At 35.1% G+C, this 17381-nt stretch overlaps 1 protein-coding gene across 1 annotated transcript in view; it reads left to right on the top strand.

Annotated features, from left to right (window-relative positions):
- LOC149410310 (sodium-dependent noradrenaline transporter-like) overlaps positions 1-12709 on the top strand; it is a 103993-nt gene extending 91284 nt beyond the window's left edge. The window contains exons 11-18 of the mRNA XM_089648987.1: positions 8468-8571; positions 9388-9512; positions 9763-9875; positions 10265-10405; positions 11147-11246; positions 11756-11856; positions 12147-12314; positions 12611-12709. Coding sequence (XP_089505113.1) covers positions 8468-8571; positions 9388-9512; positions 9763-9875; positions 10265-10405; positions 11147-11246; positions 11756-11856; positions 12147-12314; positions 12611-12709 — 951 coding nt within the window. The remainder of the gene's footprint in view (positions 1-8467; positions 8572-9387; positions 9513-9762; positions 9876-10264; positions 10406-11146; positions 11247-11755; positions 11857-12146; positions 12315-12610) is intronic.
- Positions 12710-17381: the final 4672 nt, after the last annotated feature.

Below are 17381 nucleotides of genomic sequence, written 5' to 3'. Positions count from 1 at the left end.
TTGCTTTGTGAATATAAAACGCTTTATTTAAATAAAATGTTTAGTAAGGCATTTTTCCTCTTTAGACATTTCCTCATTGGCTGCGTTTGGACTAGCCGCACAACGCACTGAGCCGCCGCCAACTAGAAAGTAAATAATTAAATTAATCCCCCGCATTCCGAATGTCTACCGATGAATAACATATTTATCTTTAACACTTAAAATTTTAAGTTCCTAAAAACATTATTTTATTAAGATTGTAATAATATGAAATTCCTTCGATCGACACAAATCGCAATGTAAGCTCTGAAAATTATCAGAAACATGTTTCGTTCTGTTATTTAACATGTTATAGGTATGAAAAAAAAACACATTATATCCTTAAATGCAACTTAAGCGTTTGTCAAGAGGTTACCTCTATCACAAACGAGTCGCATTTTATTAAATAGTTTCACCATTGTCGCTTCATTATTATCGTTTTTTTAATATTAGCGTGCTTCATAAGAGGAAGCTACAAGCCAAAAGTGCGTATATTCTTGGTATACGTTATATTGAAGGTAATAGGCATTCAAATCGCTTGACAAACGGAGTCTAGAAAAGTTAGATTTCAAGAACAAAACTGGTTTTTATTTATTTTATAAATATTTTTATATGAAAGCGAAAAAATTAATCAAGTGAAACTGTCACAGATAATCTTAGCTATAATACTGTATTTTTAAAGTTGTTTCCTTTACGCGTTCATACATTTCTATTGAAAAAAAAATTTTTTTAGTAGTTAAGATTTATATTTTTTACTGGGTAATTTATTATTTTATTTGTATTCTACTCAAGCGAAACGATAGGAAAACCTTCAATTTATCTAAAGCATATTTTTAGGTATTCATAATGTACACCAATTAGTTATAAAGATTAATCAAAATAGTGATTTAGCATTAAGCTTCACCTTAAACATTCGTATTTAATATATCCCTTTCAAACCATATTTGAACACTTACTACAGAGCCTTAAGGCGAGGCACTACGAAGTAATGCAAAATATATTTGTGGTTTAAAAATTTGATCGCGAAACATGTTAGATGCTTTAATTAAATACTGCTAGTAGAATACATAAGTACAAGTATTTAATATAAGACCCACAGAAATCAGGTAATTTTTTTTAGTTTTTACAACTTTAAAGTTTAAAATCTCTTGCCTAGAAACCCCTTTTCGGTTTTGGTTTTATTGTATAATGTGGTAAATTGAGTTCTTTAGAAATTGATCCGAAAACATTTTAATATTTGTGCCTGAACTTCGCAAAGTAAAAAATAAAACACACTTTTTGGCGATGTTTTTTTTTGCATAAATCAAAACAGGCGGCTGGTGTTAAGCGGGAATTAAAAACTTGTCACCATGTACATATGGAGTGTTATTGTTAGCGGCCCGATTCCAAATGTCACATGACGTAGTGCATCGCCTTAAGACGCCACTTTGTTTCATACTACAGGGTTTTCCAATAAGAGGTGTTATTATGAATAGCCCGCTATTTCGGTAGATGTTACTTTTAAAGCTGTCATTTTTTGACATTTGACAAGTAAAAACTACGCTATTAATAAAAATGGAACGATACACGCTTCAACAACGCATTAAAATCATTAAAATTCACTTGAGTGAATCAAATTCAAATCATCTTGAGTGATGAGGCCCATTTCCACCTCGGCGGCTTCGTCAACAAGCAAAATTGTCGCATCTGGAGCTCAGAGTTATTGTTGAAAAGCCTCTCTATCCTCAACGTGTGACTGTTTGGTGCGGTTTATGGTCCGGCGGAGTCATTGGACCTTACTTTTTCGAAAATGAGGCTGGAGCAACATTTACGGTGAATGGATTTCGCTATCGAGAGATGATTAATGATTTTTTATGGCAAGAATTGGATGATATTGATCTGGACAACGTTTACTTTCAACAAGACGGCGCTACGTGCCACACAAGCAACGAAATCATTGATCCTTAACGATTGAATATCAAAGTAACACCTCTTATTGGAAAACACTGTATTTAAAGATACCAATGTATTGTCACGATTACGAATTTACTAAAAGTTTTTCAGGAAACAGCCTGTAGTCCCGTTCTTAGTTCATTATGATCTGGGATGTTCCTTAACATTCCAGAATGTTCCGGGATGTTCTGGAATGTTCTGGAATGTTGTGGAATGCTCTTGAATACCGTCGAATGTTTTGTACTGTTGTCGAAATTTCTATAGGGCGAAACTTCCAGCCCTTATAACTTCAAAAGCACGCCCTTCAGGTAAAAACGGGAACCTTCTTCATGGATAGGGGATAGAGGGCTACCACACCATATAACTCACTTGATCGTACCGGGGCTCGTTTCTGACTTTTAGCACCACGCTCATTGCACACTTACTTTTATAATATAATATTGATTAATAAAAACAATACCTTACTATCGAAATATTTTATGTAAAACGTTTTTCTACTATAAAATTAGCCTTAAGCACCAGATTTTATTTTTCTAGACGATGAATGAGTATCTTCCCGAGGGACTCGGTTAGACACATCTGAAATTTTAGTAATACGTTCATCAGAATTAGTTAAAATATACCGCGCGAAAGACCCATTTTCTATGCCTGCTAGGGAAAATTCGACAGTAGGTCCGTTCAATACGCCAAGCCGCGCGCTGATTTTTTTTTTACATTAGCTCCACACAGGAGGCCCTGAGGAAAATAATTTCATTCAAGTCATCCTTGGGGATACTTAAGAATCTGGGGGTCAATGTAAAGAGGGGTGACGGACGTATGGATCCATCCCTTCCACTACGGTGCAAAATGATCTAGAGAGTCTGGCTGGAGAGGTCAAAAGGTTTCCCTCGACCAGTCTCCTAATAAGTCACCAAAAGTAGCCAGCCACTTGGGTTGACTATGGCAGGCGGATTTGTTATCCAATAAATGGAGAGTATTATTTATTATTATTTGTTTTATAATACATATCAGTATATTACAAATATTTATTTTCTAATCACCTTACGAGTAAATTATTTTACTGTTTTCAGTCTTACTGGTTTTGCAACAAACATGAATAATTATATGCATATACGAATGTACAATGTACATACTTACTTTATACTAGAAACTTTGCTTTATTTACAATATCACTATATTTAAATTTATGTTAATCTTAGTATTATCATTTGATTATTATTTTTTTGTATTTAGTTATGCTATTTTATCCATGTATTACGTTACACTTACATACATATACTGTCAATTTACTATTTAAAAGCCCGATAGGGCGTTAATGAACACTAAATAAATAAATAATAAGTGTATTTGAGCTCCCATCAATGTTTTTTTGACGGTATCACCCTAGTTTTTTATCATTTTCACATTGTCATTTAATGTAATGAAATCTTATTTGTATCAAATAATATGTGAACACTAATTTATGTATCCAATACGTCTGTCTCGACACAGGTATATCATATTGAAACAAACACCGAAAAACACCTGTAAAAAATACTTTATATTGATAATAAAAAAAAATTCTTTAAAGATATTATTGTTATTCAAACTATAAAAATATTACCATTTGTTATTTCGGCTACTGGCATTATACCTAGCTCTCTCATTCAAAATTTAGACGTATTAGATCTATCAAAGAATTTATATTTAAAGATGCAAAAGTCGGTCATTTTGAATACATGTAGGATAACGAAAGATTTTTTAAATATTTATGTTGAGGGATCAGTAGGATTTATAGGCCCTGTTAGGAGTTCTACCGAGCCGAACCCTCTGATATGAAAATATCTGGAGTCGGTGAATTATTTTTCCATTTGATCTCTGGTGAGTTGACATGTTGTTCTTGTATTGTTTTGTATTTATTTTGCTTATATAATGCACTTGCATAATGTTGATTGACTAGATGATCATTTGTGGAAAAGTGCGTGGAAGGGTTTAGTTTTTCCTATGAGGAAGATTTAACCCGGACATAAAATCGGAAGTTATAATATATCAGTTTGAAATACTGAAATTACTTGCGCATTATTTATAATAAGGAATATAATACGTAACTATGCACATTGACTAGTTCTTTTGTTACAAGTTACAGACAGCTACTTTGAACCATCTCCGTGTTGCCATTTAAAGCAATTAAAACAATTATTGCAGCGCTCTCCTTTATTTTCCACGTATTCCATGCATTTGAATGGCGGAAGAAAGCGTCTGTGTTCGCAGAGCGTACAATTTGTATTTGTCCTCCAAGAGACAGTAGCAGTTCTGTTGACAGTTATAACGAGACAGAACTCCCGTTCTAGAGCTATGGCCTGTGACAGTGTACAAACAAAGTAGCCTGTTGTAGCGCAGTATCAAAATATATCGTTGGAAATAACAGCTAGATGTGTCAACGCCTAACAGTTATTAACGAAGTTTGCGTCAACAGTAAATATAATTGATAATATCAGAAACTACGTACGAATATTGTTCAGCACGATGCAAGACTTAACGTATTGTTTTGGCAGTCTGGGCACCAAATATATAAAACAGTTTGTGCTTAAAACTATGCCTTATCTGTAATCGTATTTTGATTACTTACGTACTGTCCTTTGTTGATTTTCCTATCTGATACGACCAATAAAATAGCACTAGGAAAGCGGCAAGTAAAATTTAGCTGCTATCGTTATAAATAACAGTCCCATCAGTTGAAACTCCCTAAACATAGGATTCTCTAAAATTATTAATGTATCATTTTTCTCAGTTCGAGATTTTCCCCAGAAATTCAAATCAAAGTAAATGGCCAATCAGCGGTTAAGGAAGTTTCTCTATCAAGGAATACTTTCTTGGAGAGATAAATTTTTTAAAGGTTTTTCGTTAAGCGCCGATTATAGGTACGTTTCAGGTTTTTGATAAATTTTGATCAGCAGAAAGCACAACTTTTCTGATTTTTCTGTTTCAGATTTTCGTTTAAAAATTGCTAATTTTGTCTTCAATAATTATATACCATATACTTACCCTGATATGCAGATCATTTGAAATAACATTCTGTTGTACATCGTCATTCGACGGTTGGTGTATATACTTTTTGAAGTGAAACTTCTTTAGGCGCGTAATTCGGGGACGGAGTAAAACCGAGTCAGGATCGACACGAAAATGCGGGTACCCCCACCACCGCTCACCGTTCACTGTCCCTCTCTCACCATATGCGCTTGTTGAGGTGGGGGAGCCGCTCACGAACGTTCTCTCTCTTCTCTTCTTTCCTCTCTCTCAGACACCAGCGAACTGCGCCACGCCAAGCATCAGCTGCTTGGTTAGTATACTGCGTCGTGAGTGTAATACGAGTGAAATACGTAATTGATTGTGGTTCATACGGTTTAACAAAAGAAGTTTCACTTCTGTCTTGCGTAGGCTTGACACACCCACTTTTTTTTTATTAACTCTCTGTCTGATCTACACTTACTGATATTCTTACTTACTTCTATCATACATGTATTATTTGTTATCTTCTGTTAATAAAAAATAAATTTAAAATAAAAAAAAACAACTACAGCTTGGTTACCCAGGGTATGAAGCAATTCAGTTAGTTTTGTGCCTAGTTCAAGAATTTAATAACACAATAATATAATTTACTTTTTAATTATTTTTTACCTAAAACACGTGTGGTTAGTATGATATTTAAATTCTGGCAGGAAACATTATTTTTAATATGTTTTGTGCCATAATATGACCGTAAATTCGATAATTACGACTGAAAAAAAAAACGAAATTGTTGCAAAGTACGTTATACAACAATCAATGACAGTTTTACATGTGAAAATCTGTGAAACACCTCAATCTAAGTGTTCGCATCAACTTCGGCGTTATTTCCAACGGTTGTATTCAACAGTTGACAATCACCAACGATTGATTAGCGTTGCGTTTTAGCGAATTGTCGTCAACGCTCAGTCCCAGCTTGTAGCCTCTAGCTCTTAAGGGTGACAAAACTGACAAACTACATAACCTTTGCCTGAACTTTACCCTTGTTCCCCTTCGTTCTAGGAACTATTACTACTAGTCATTATCTCTGAAACTAGCCAAGTAGATTTCCATTTGGTTTGTCTTGCCTAACTTCCTTTGGACAAATGGAATATTCTCATAAATGTAAATCGATTCGAGTTAGCTTTGTGCGTAGTTCAGATATCTACCGATAGCACTGAACAGGTAAACTGATATAAGCCTGTTGTGAGTGTGTCTGCGGTACCCGAAGTAAGCTCAGTTTTTCCTTATGTATGCTGAAATTGAACATGTTCACAATACAAGGTGTATTAGCATGAGCACGGAAGAATTTAATTTATTACATGTTGCTGTTTGTTTAGTTTGCTGTTCGATGATATTTTTATCACACGTCGTCACTGATCACACATCAACTCGTCACGTGATACGTGACTCGTCTGTACGGTGCTGCTGGAACGAGATGCGCTATTCTTTCTTTCGATTCTTAGTTAGGTTACTAAGACAACGCGCGTGGCTGCACCGAACTTGGTCCATTGGACATACTTGAGATTTACTGTGTTTAGTATCGCACATAAGATCGTTCGTCAGACAAGCTATCACCAGCTGCGACAAACACGTCACTCTGGGTTCTTTTTGTGACAAAATGCCTTCCTGTGCTGTTGAGATGTGCAAAAATCATTTTTGAGTATAATACAAATACGATGGAGTTTCTTTCTATTCATAAATAAACACAAATCATGTATAATTTAAAGAAATACAATTATTCAAGGCTTTTGGCTATCCTAAATCGGTGTGCGTCGAAATAAAATAAAGCGCGATAGGGAACGCAGAAACACATGGATTTAGGAAGGACAACCATAGTGACAGTACGTAGTATTCTATTACACTACTCGCTGTCGGCTTGCATGTTGATAATGCAGCTACTGCATCCTTACGCACACATTCTTTGAATTGCTATCCTTTTCTAATGCGTTTCATTTCTCGCTTAGTACCTACTAACCTCAAGAGATTAGTGTTCCGTTGTATTGCTATTTCATCCGCACACACATATTTACTACATTGCCTTTCTTATTTGTTTCGTTTTGGCTATGAAAGATAAAACAAGAACGTGCCTTATTTTTTGTTCAATTAATATGACTATAACCTGTCTTTGTATTTATTTAATCTATGGCTAGATTGAACCCAGTGGCGACATAGGATAAAAAATGTCACTGGACAGCAAATTCAACATTTTTTTTAATTCAAATATATTATTTATTTATTTATTCGACATTGAATATACCTTTCCAGGAATCACTGGTTAAAGTCTTTCGGGTACACCCTGTAGATTGTGTAAATAAGACATCAAGGAAAATCTGTTCGATTGTTGTAAACTAAGCTTTTAATAACTGTTTTTTTTTGTATAAGCAGTTAGCAAAAAACGAAATCGTATAATGTTAAATATATTAAACCAAAATAACGTAATATTAAATTCATTTTATAAAGCGCTGTTGAATATGTTTGAATACGTATTTGCTTTTTATGAATTTCAATCTATATTGTTCATCACGTTAGAAACATTTCCAATTCTTACAAATCTTCGTCAAAACATTAAAAAATCTGATATTTAAGCACAATATAGAATTTAGGCACAATGAATCTTTGAGAATGCCAATGATTTTAGGGACATTTTTTTTCTTTAATTCCGTTCACTTTATTTATTACATATATTCTTCTTACAGTCCTTTCTTCGTTCATTCGCTCTACATGGCCATACCATCCTTATATCCTAACATAAGTTTATTTTTATTACCTGTTCCGCCAAGAGTCCCAACTGCTCCCAATCATGTGAAGGCAGTGAAACTATGGCATCCCCAATTAGGGTATGTTGTGAAGCTTAAGGTAGGTGGAATGGGAATGAGATGAGGAAGAGGAAGTTCCTGGATATTCATATCAGGTTACCAAACATATATAAAACCATTTCAGGGAAGTTTTAGATTATAAATGGTGGTCTTTAACCAGGGATATACAAATATACCAAAACACAAATTAATCAAATAAATTTTACTACAGCATCCGGGATTTGAACCCGCGACTACCAGGTTGGTAGCCAAGGATTGATAACAACTCAACCACGGAGGCCGTCAAATTCTTAATATTATTGATCACGCTTACATCAAGCCTTGTATTTTCTCCGGATATTTACATTTGTAACAACACATACTACGCGTCATGGATCTCATTTCTACAGCATTCTTACCTCTGCCAATTCCACGCCTCACTTTCATACATTTGGTTGGCACCAGCACTCCATTATGGACTGCCAGCCCCATCTTTACTAGCTACTACCGCGCTCATTTCTCTATTTATGGTTTTTCTGAATTCGCCGTTCTTCCAATGTCCCTATCAGCCTTTCCATCTCTTGTGAACCTGCTACCCAAATTCACAAACTGTTTTCCCGGTTGTTCCCATTGGTTAAGAAATACTGAATATCGTTTAGTCGTTTAGTGCATCGATGAACTGTTTATTTGTTTAGGTGTGGGTGGATGCGGCAGTCCAGATATTCTACTCCGTGGGGGCTGGCTTCGGAGTTCATCTCTCCTATGCTAGCTACAACACCTTCCACAACAACTGCTACAGGTAAACAACTGTTATTATATTTCATCTCGTCTTCTTCCTTTGTCCTATTCAAGGCGCTTCCAGGTATCCCTAACCAGCGCTGACCAGCTTTTCCTCGCACAGCCTCTGGAGTTACTTTATCAATCTTTGTCTGGGGAGGCCCAATGGACGTCTTCCCTCTGGAATTGTCTCCAGAGTCGATCTTCTCAACAGATCTCATATAGTGACTCCTACCACTCCTCTCAAAGGCCACATTTTGGCAGCTTGTACCCTGGAACTTACTCTCTCGTTCATCATCCAGATTTTTAGTGATAAAAATGAATAATATAATCCAGAGAATATTGTTTTCGGAATACGTAACAAAGGAAGACGCTGCGCTTCTTGGATTCGAAATCTTCATGGTTGGAACGAGAGCTGTTCTGTTTTATTAACTACATCTCTTTGAATATCACTTTTGTTTTCGTGAATGGTGCAAATCTTGGATGTAGGTAAATACCTACTTCTCGACATCCGATCCAGCTAAAACTCGGCAGATAGGTTCGCTGTCGAGGACAATGCCTTCTGTCAATGTCAATTGGTAATCACACATACACAGGCGGATGTATACGCATTTCTCTGAAATTGTATGACATAAATAAATGTCGGTCCTACCCAATCAAACCAGTTCCAGGGGAGAAATGTCCAATCCTCAGTCAAACTAAAAAAAACTTTGAAATTGGCTACTAGCCGATCCAAGAGATGGCCTAACTAAGTCCGAAATTGAAAAAAGATGTAGTAAAAAAACCTAATATGAAATCTGTCTACAAACTAATATCACTTTGTTATTTTTTGTTTTAGAGACTGTTTGATAACAACGGCAGTAAATTGCTTCACATCCTTCTTCTCCGGGTTCGTCATCTTCACCTACCTCGGCTTCATGTCTCACAAGCAGGGCGTCCCCATCAGCTCTGTCGCTACTGAAGGTATACAAATATTCAGTTGTTGCCTCATTGCTTGGAATCCTATCCCCCACTCTGATTGCCCTGATAAACGAGGCTCCTCCACTCACTAAGGTCCTGCGCTGCATACAGAGCCCGTTTTTCCGGACGCCTGTGATACTTGATCACTCCAACGCATCCGTGGTTTTCCTCTAACTCTCCTGCCATCCAATTTGCCAGTGACCATGAGTTGTTGAACACTTTCTGAATGTGCGTGTGTTATTTTTGTTTCCAGGTCCAGGTTTAGTATTCCAGGTGTACCCTGAAGCTGTGGCCACGTTGCCAGGAGCCAGTATCTGGGCCATGCTCTTCTTCTTTATGCTGATCATGCTGGGACTTGACTCTGGGGTAAGTTGGCACCATTCCTAACACCATCACGGTTGTACCTACATCTCATGGTGAGATTTGGCCTCTTCCACAAATACTCTCTTCTGGCTGCCGTCCCTAGTCAGTTGTTTCCGTCCTACTCCAATCTTCTTCCGTGTACTCTATCCACCCCCGGTCTGCCTTTGGGTCGCTTCCACTGGGGCACCAACAGTCAATGAAGTTGTATAAATTTTGCACACGATCTGTTATATCTTCTGTGTTCGCAGAAAGCTGTTACAATGAGCTTTGTTATAATTACGATGCGGAAATATTGCTTGAGGTTGGATGCACTATTTCCGAGCATTTCTCTGCAATTACACGAGAAACCTTCGGTACAGCTTCTTATTTAATAAGCGGTTCTTGGTTTGCAGATGGGCGGTCTGGAATGCGTCATCACTGGTCTGATGGACGAGTTCAAGTGGCTGTTCAAGGATACAAAGCACGCGCGCGAGAAGTTCACCTTCTTCGCCGTGTGCTTCTCTTTCTGCATCGCCTGCATCAACGTTACTCCGGTAAATATCTCGCTTATGCAGACGCAATTGTTTCCGGCTGCTGTCAACCCATCTGCCGACTAACTAAAACACTAGCCTGCGCTTATACCTCACATTAATCCCTTGGGCAATCATGGGAGTTATTCTTCAATCGTATGATGTGAGTGGTTTATTTATGCGTACAATCGAATAGTCTTTTCGAGAGATATATATCCCAGCTTAACACGGTCTCATAATAGCTTTGCTATCTCATTTTTTATTATGGTTAGAAAAATGATTCAAATAACGTTAGAAAGATAGAATACTGCGCTTTTAGTTTGTATCCAAAAATTTACCATAAACCCTTCCGAATTTTTTTTAAATAATTCTATGAAACAATCAGCATTTGTAAAATTTTGTCATGTTTTACAAATTTTTAAATAAATATTTTCATATGAAACGGAAAAAGGTGAAGTGAAGATAACTTTATTATATTTTTTTAGTTTCATGTAAAGGTGGGAGGTTTATTTATGATGTATAGTAGTGCCTAATAACAGTTTGCAGGATAAAAACCGTCGTAAGCGACTTTAAAAACTGTACCGTTGTTTGCGTTAAAAGTTTTTAATTGCTTAAATCGGTTTGTAATACCAAAATCTGAAAGACTCTTTCATCTGCTTTCAAGGACAGTATTTTATTTTGAAATACGTTTTTAATCAAATGTAATGCAATGCACACTCAAGCCATCGTCACACAAGTGCTAATACGTTGCTTATTGTGTTCCAGGGAGGCATTTACATGTTCCATTTGCTGGACACGTACTCGGCCGGGATTTCCCTGCTCTGCTCAGCTCTGTTCGAGGCTGTTGCAGTCTCATGGTTCTATGGTAAGCTAAATAGATAATAGTTTGAAAATTTCAAAAGTTCTTTTTGAATATTATAGATGGCAGCACTTCCGTTTGTAGCTAGCACGGAGAGCGATTGCGTGCGACAGATGTTTGCATATTCATTTTCTTACATGTAAGTGTTTTATATGGATTTCCTGCAACTAGTGATTAACCACGGAGAAGTAATCTTGGTCATATTCTGTTCTTCATATTTTTAAACATTGTTATTTTTTCGACCATATTGAAAATTTATTTTTGTTACATTTTACTTTTGAACGATTCCCGTTAACCGTCAATTTTTTGTCCGACAGCGATTTGTGAAATTTACTGGGTCATTCTATCAGCCTTTGGTTAAAATCTCAACAAATCGTTGAACCTTAAAACACATCGGCGGTTAACGGAGACCTTCCAAATGTTAAAATATGCAAAATGGTGCTGATCATCGATTTGCGACGATGTCAAATAACTGGCCTTAACGTACTTAGCTTAATTTGATGTTTAATCGACAGGTCTGGATAAGTTCTCACAAGATGTTGAGGCTATGCTGGGCTTCAAGCCAGGCCTGTACTGGAGAATCTGCTGGAAGTTTATCAGCCCTTCCTTCATCATCGTAAGTTGCAAGCCTGTTTTTTTAATTATTTGTAAATTATTTGCTTCGTTATCAATTTTCAACCTTTCAGAGATAGTAGAGTATTCAGAGATAGAGACGTGAACAATCGGTTAAAATTCAGGATTATATCTGATCGTGTTTACGAAGGTACATTTTACTTTCTTCCGCTTCCTGTGTCGACAACTGTAGGTAAAGGGCGTAATGGTGCTTACTATATAACCCGAAATTATAAATATATAATAATGTGAATTCATTGATGAAGGATTAAGCATACTGCTGCAATATTCCAGGGGGTGGTCATCTTCGGTCTGCTGTACCACCAGCCGCTGCAGTACCAGCAGTACTCGTACCCCTGGTGGGCGGAGTGGGTGGGCTGGAGCCTGGCCCTTTCCTCCGTGCTGATGATCCCAGCCCTTGCCATCTACAGGCTGTGCGTCACACCAGGGCCCTTCAGAGAGGTACCTACCTAACTAAACTAATGAAATACGAACCGTGCAAGCAGTTATGATTCCACACAACTCTGACATGACATGTAAACTCCTTGTAATTTATTTACAATTTACATTTGTATTCATACTTCTTCTCACACATACTTTTCTGTTGTTCTGACTCTTGACATGGCCCGATTCAAGTATTGAATTCACTTGATTGGACCATGTCTTCTTCGGGCATCCTCGACTTCATCTAACATTAACTTCCGCGTCATATATTTTCCTTTATAAATTAAAAAATGATTTTTTTCTCTACTCCACAGCGTTTGGCCCTGAGCATCTCTCCGCCAGATGAACACGAGGCAATCAAGAGAACTGGAGTTGTCAGTCGATTCACCTGGAAACACTGGCTCTACGTCTAATAAAAATATACTTGTTTAATTAAAAATATTAATCGCCGGTATTCTAATACTGCATATTACAAAAGTGTTCGAAACTGCATGCTGTCCAAATGGGGCCTAATGATTTCTTGGGGTAAGAACTAAGAACTTCATTCCGATATATTTCGAAATACAAATGCGCTGGCAACATTGGAAACATTTAAAGTCATGGAAAAACACTCAAAGAATGGATGTATTTTTTTATGTTCTAATTTTTCAAAATAATTATTTTGTCTCTGGTATTTATTTTGTTCAGAGATTACTTTCATATGGAGAAATTATTTGAAAAATTAAACTCTAACAAAAATATTTGTTGTTTTATCTTTTCAAAATTTAGTCCCTGCCTCCACGCAATAAAATGTGTGGCAAGCACATTGCTACCAATCAAATAAGTCGCCAAAAAACGGTGCACTAATTTTTATACTTTCCTGCAAGATTGCTATTAATTTATTTTTTTACTATTGCAACAATGCCCGTTAAAAAATCATTTGAAATCGTAGAGTAAAGACTACGCATTTTAAAAATAAACTTTAGTGGGACCAAAAAATATATTGGGATAAAGTAACAAATTTTGCTTTATTAACTTGCTTGTGTGTGAGAATTATTTTCGTAAAGAAAATTATTTTAGTCATGTTAAAATGTTCTTTGAACGTTCGGCCGAATTTTAGTAAAATTATTATAACATTAAAATTTAAAATAATGTAGGCAAATTGTAAAATGTAGTAATAAATGTGACAATAGATAACATAGCTTTAACATAGGTAATGTATATTTATTTAGAACTTATTGCGTGTTTTTGTATTAAAAATAAAATCGAAAAAACATACATCAGAAATAAAAAATGTGTAAGTTAGTAATAAGTCCATTTAATTGGATTAATAATACCAAGGTAGACTTTGCTTTATAGATTTATATCATTATTTTCTGAAGAATATCTGACTTATACAATATTATTGTTTGAACACAAACAGTTACATCTTTGTTGTATTTGAATTAAATTGTAGATGGTTGAATCGTGCGATATCGTCACCTTCAGTGGTAATTTCCGTCCAATGAAGGTAATGATTCCGTTTTTAAGGCAATGTCATGTCGATGGTAGTAATGCAAAATCATGTGTTTTTGGTTTGAAAATTTTGTCGCCTAGAAATGTTTCAGATGCTTTCATTAAATACTGTGAGTAGAATACATCTTGGCCTTTGAAATAATCGAGTATTTTTTAGAAAAGTCTTTTTATAAGCCCAGAAAAAAATAATGTAAAGGCCTATGAAAACTGCTTTAAAGTTCAAAATCTCCTACTTTCGAACCCATTTTCGGTTATGATCTTATTGAATAATGTGGCAAATTAAGTTATTTATAAAATGATCGAAAAAAATTAAATATTTATGCCTGAACATCCACAAAATAAAATAAAAGGCACTTTTTGGCCATGAATTTTTTTTTTCATAAATCAAAACAGGCGGATGGTGTTAAGTGGGAATTTAAACCTTACCGCCATCTACGTAAAGGTTGTTATTGATAGCGGCTCAATTTAAAATATTACACGACGTAGTGCATCGCCTTAAGTGATTTTTTTTAGGAAAAGAGCTAATACTTCCTACCGGCTGCGCCAGTATTATTTGGTGTTTTTCGAATTACACAAGATAATATATGTAAATGCTATGTTTTATCGTTTTTTTAAGTACATTGGTTCCATGGTAACTCAACACAATCACAATTCAACACGCCTTTAAAAAGTGATATAAATTCATTAAAAGCAATGGAAAAAACATATAAACCTAATCTATGCAACCTAATTTTGTTACATCACTTTTCATGACTTCTTTAAATCACTTTTTAAAGGTATGTTGAATTGTCATTTTGATGAGTTATCCGGTCACCAAAATCAGTGAACATAATTTTTTTTAAATGTTAATGGTTTGAAAATAATACTCTTGTGGCATTGCTGAATTTTCGATTTATGTATTTGTGATTCAAATATTAGACCTTGTATTGAATCATATAATGATTTATTGTACTATAACTTTATTATTTGCATTTATTGTATGTATGTAAATTAGATCCAAATATCATCTCAAAATTTTCAAATTCATATTACGTTGTTTAAAAAATAAACAAATTTTAGTTTATCCTGTAAAGTTGCCAATATGGACTTAGATATTTTACTAAGCAAGGTGGCGATATAATTTCATATGCAAACTATGTTAACTGTTAGAATGTATGAAAAATATTATAAATCGAAACATGAAACCTATTAGGTATCTCTTTGCATCTTCTGGAATTCTAGCTGCCGTGCGTTGCTCGAGGTCATAAATGAAGGTTATGGATGGTTTTGGTCGGTGTTATGTTAACATAGTCCTTATTTTTACCGACAGAGTGAAGTGTTCTCTTTTTTACCGCCAGTGGTGAAAGCAGCGCTACTGCACTCTGGCGGTAGGACAGCGAACCAAGGGTTAACCTTTGAAGTTCTCCTTTTTACCGCCGTTTTAGTAAAACACATCCAAAATTATATAGGTGTAAGATTTTGATGTTTAAAAAAATGATTATATTTTATTATCGCAATTTTTATTCTTTTATATATTGAATGTAAAATAATATCTATTCTTACTGTTCTTGATACTCAACGAGTTTTGTAAAATAGTTTTAAAAAAAGCTGTAGACAATAAATTTAATATTGTATGATGATAATACGAACATTTAAATAATTATAATCAATGTTAATTCTAAGTGAATACCAATTTAATCAGTAAATTTGGTAACAAATAAGAATATGTAATAATATACTGTCCGTCAATAAATTTTAGAAATTTCATTTAAAAATTTTCATTACTATGGCAAGACCATGTAACACCGATTTTAGAACAAACTATGTAGATTCAAATGTGACTTGGACGGGATAAATAAAAACAAATGCTAAAAATACGCACCTTCCCAAATAAATTTTCTTTTTTGATCTGACATCTAATAAATAATGGCCTCTTTGATATTAAGTACATTTTGAAGATACAAAAAAAACTTTTCCGTGCAATAACTCGGTAAGTGCTATAAATAAAAACAAGTTAAAATATTAAACTTCCATAGAATATGGTTTAGAATCATCTCAGTTCAGTTACTTTTCAACCATCTTGGTGTTGCCATTTAAAATCATCTCAATTCAGTTCAACCATCTTGGTGTTGCCATTTAAAATCATCTCAATTCAGTTACTTTTCAACCATCTTGGTGTTGCCATTTAAAATCATCTCAATTCAGTTACTTTTCAACCATCTTGGTGTTGCCATTTAAAATCGTCTCAATTCATTTTCATTTCAACCATCTTGATGTTGCCATTGAAAATCATCTCATTTCAGTTTCTTTTCCACCGCCTTGGTATTACCATCTAAAATCATTCATACGATTACAGCGCCTTCCTTCTTCAGCGGAAAAATTTCCTAGATTTTCTTGGCGGACACTTTTTTTATTTTTTTTTAAATATAAGACAACAGCACTATTATTTTCATTTTTGGCAAAAACATTTAGTTAATAACATAAATAGCAAAAAATATAGATAAGTAAGAATAATGAACATAATCAAATAATGGTAGTAATTCCAAGTTGTATCCATTAAAACATTGGTTAATAGCTTTAAGCTAAATATTATACTGTTATTTTAGAGAATTATGTAGCATGTTTAACTGTTATTTCTTCATCGTTTTATAATCATCTTAATTTTCAAAGACTACCGATCATCTTCAGTCGATATTTGGTGACCACCAAACTGACGATCAGTGCCATTTTGATTCTTTGACATTTGAAAAGTTCCCGTTAAGCCCCGCATCCCCTAGTTCTATCGATTTGTAAAAAAAATCTCGTTAACTCTTTAAATTGTTAAGTTTCAAAAAAATATGTTATTTTTTAAGATAATATCTATACATTTGTTATGCCGAAACGTTAGTTACTACCGATGGCGGTAGTAACTACCCGAGACCGCTGGTAAACTGGAGGTCGGTCGTTTAAACTAGATACTTCTGGTAGTTTCGATCGCGCTGGAATTATGCCTAGGTGATTGTCTAGACCCTTCTAGCGAATGGTCAAGCTCGCAACGTGTTGACGTAGGTAGTTCTCTCAGCGGCAAGTACTCGTAGGCCGTAGGTAGGAACGTAGGAACGTTTCGCTTTGCGTCTGGAGTGTTCTAGATAAATCTCGTAGCATCGCTACACTTACATGAAATTCCCTCGATAGAAAAAAAACGCAAAACAAGTTTCGAAAATTATTAAAAACACGTTTTGTGCTGTTCTTTAATATGCTGTAGGCATGAAAAAATTCACAGTGTATCTTTATGTATTAATTAATATCGTTTTTTTTATATTAGCGCGCTCCATCTAACATTCATATTCATATACCTCCCTTTCAAACCAACTTTGAACGCTTACTACGGGGACTTAAACGCTGATTCCACGTCTGTTTCAGCTTTTGAACAAATTACGATCAGCAGAAAAGCACAATTGTCATGCTTGTCCGCTGATCAAAATTTGATTGATAGCTGAAACAGACATAGAATCAGCGTTTAACAGGGCTTTTTAAAATTTTAAACAAATATGGCGCTGATTAGCTGTTGATGACAATGTTATATTTGAATTTCTGTGAAACATTTGAATTTTTTCGATCAATTTTACATTA

Source organism: Hesperophylax consimilis, chromosome 28, assembly GCF_061612785.1.
Source record: "Hesperophylax consimilis isolate HC1 chromosome 28, BYU_Hcon_1.0, whole genome shotgun sequence".
NCBI lineage: Eukaryota > Metazoa > Arthropoda > Insecta > Trichoptera > Limnephilidae > Hesperophylax > Hesperophylax consimilis.
The sequence above is the reverse complement of the archived record's forward strand: the minus strand, read 5'-3'. Positions and strand labels throughout refer to the sequence as shown.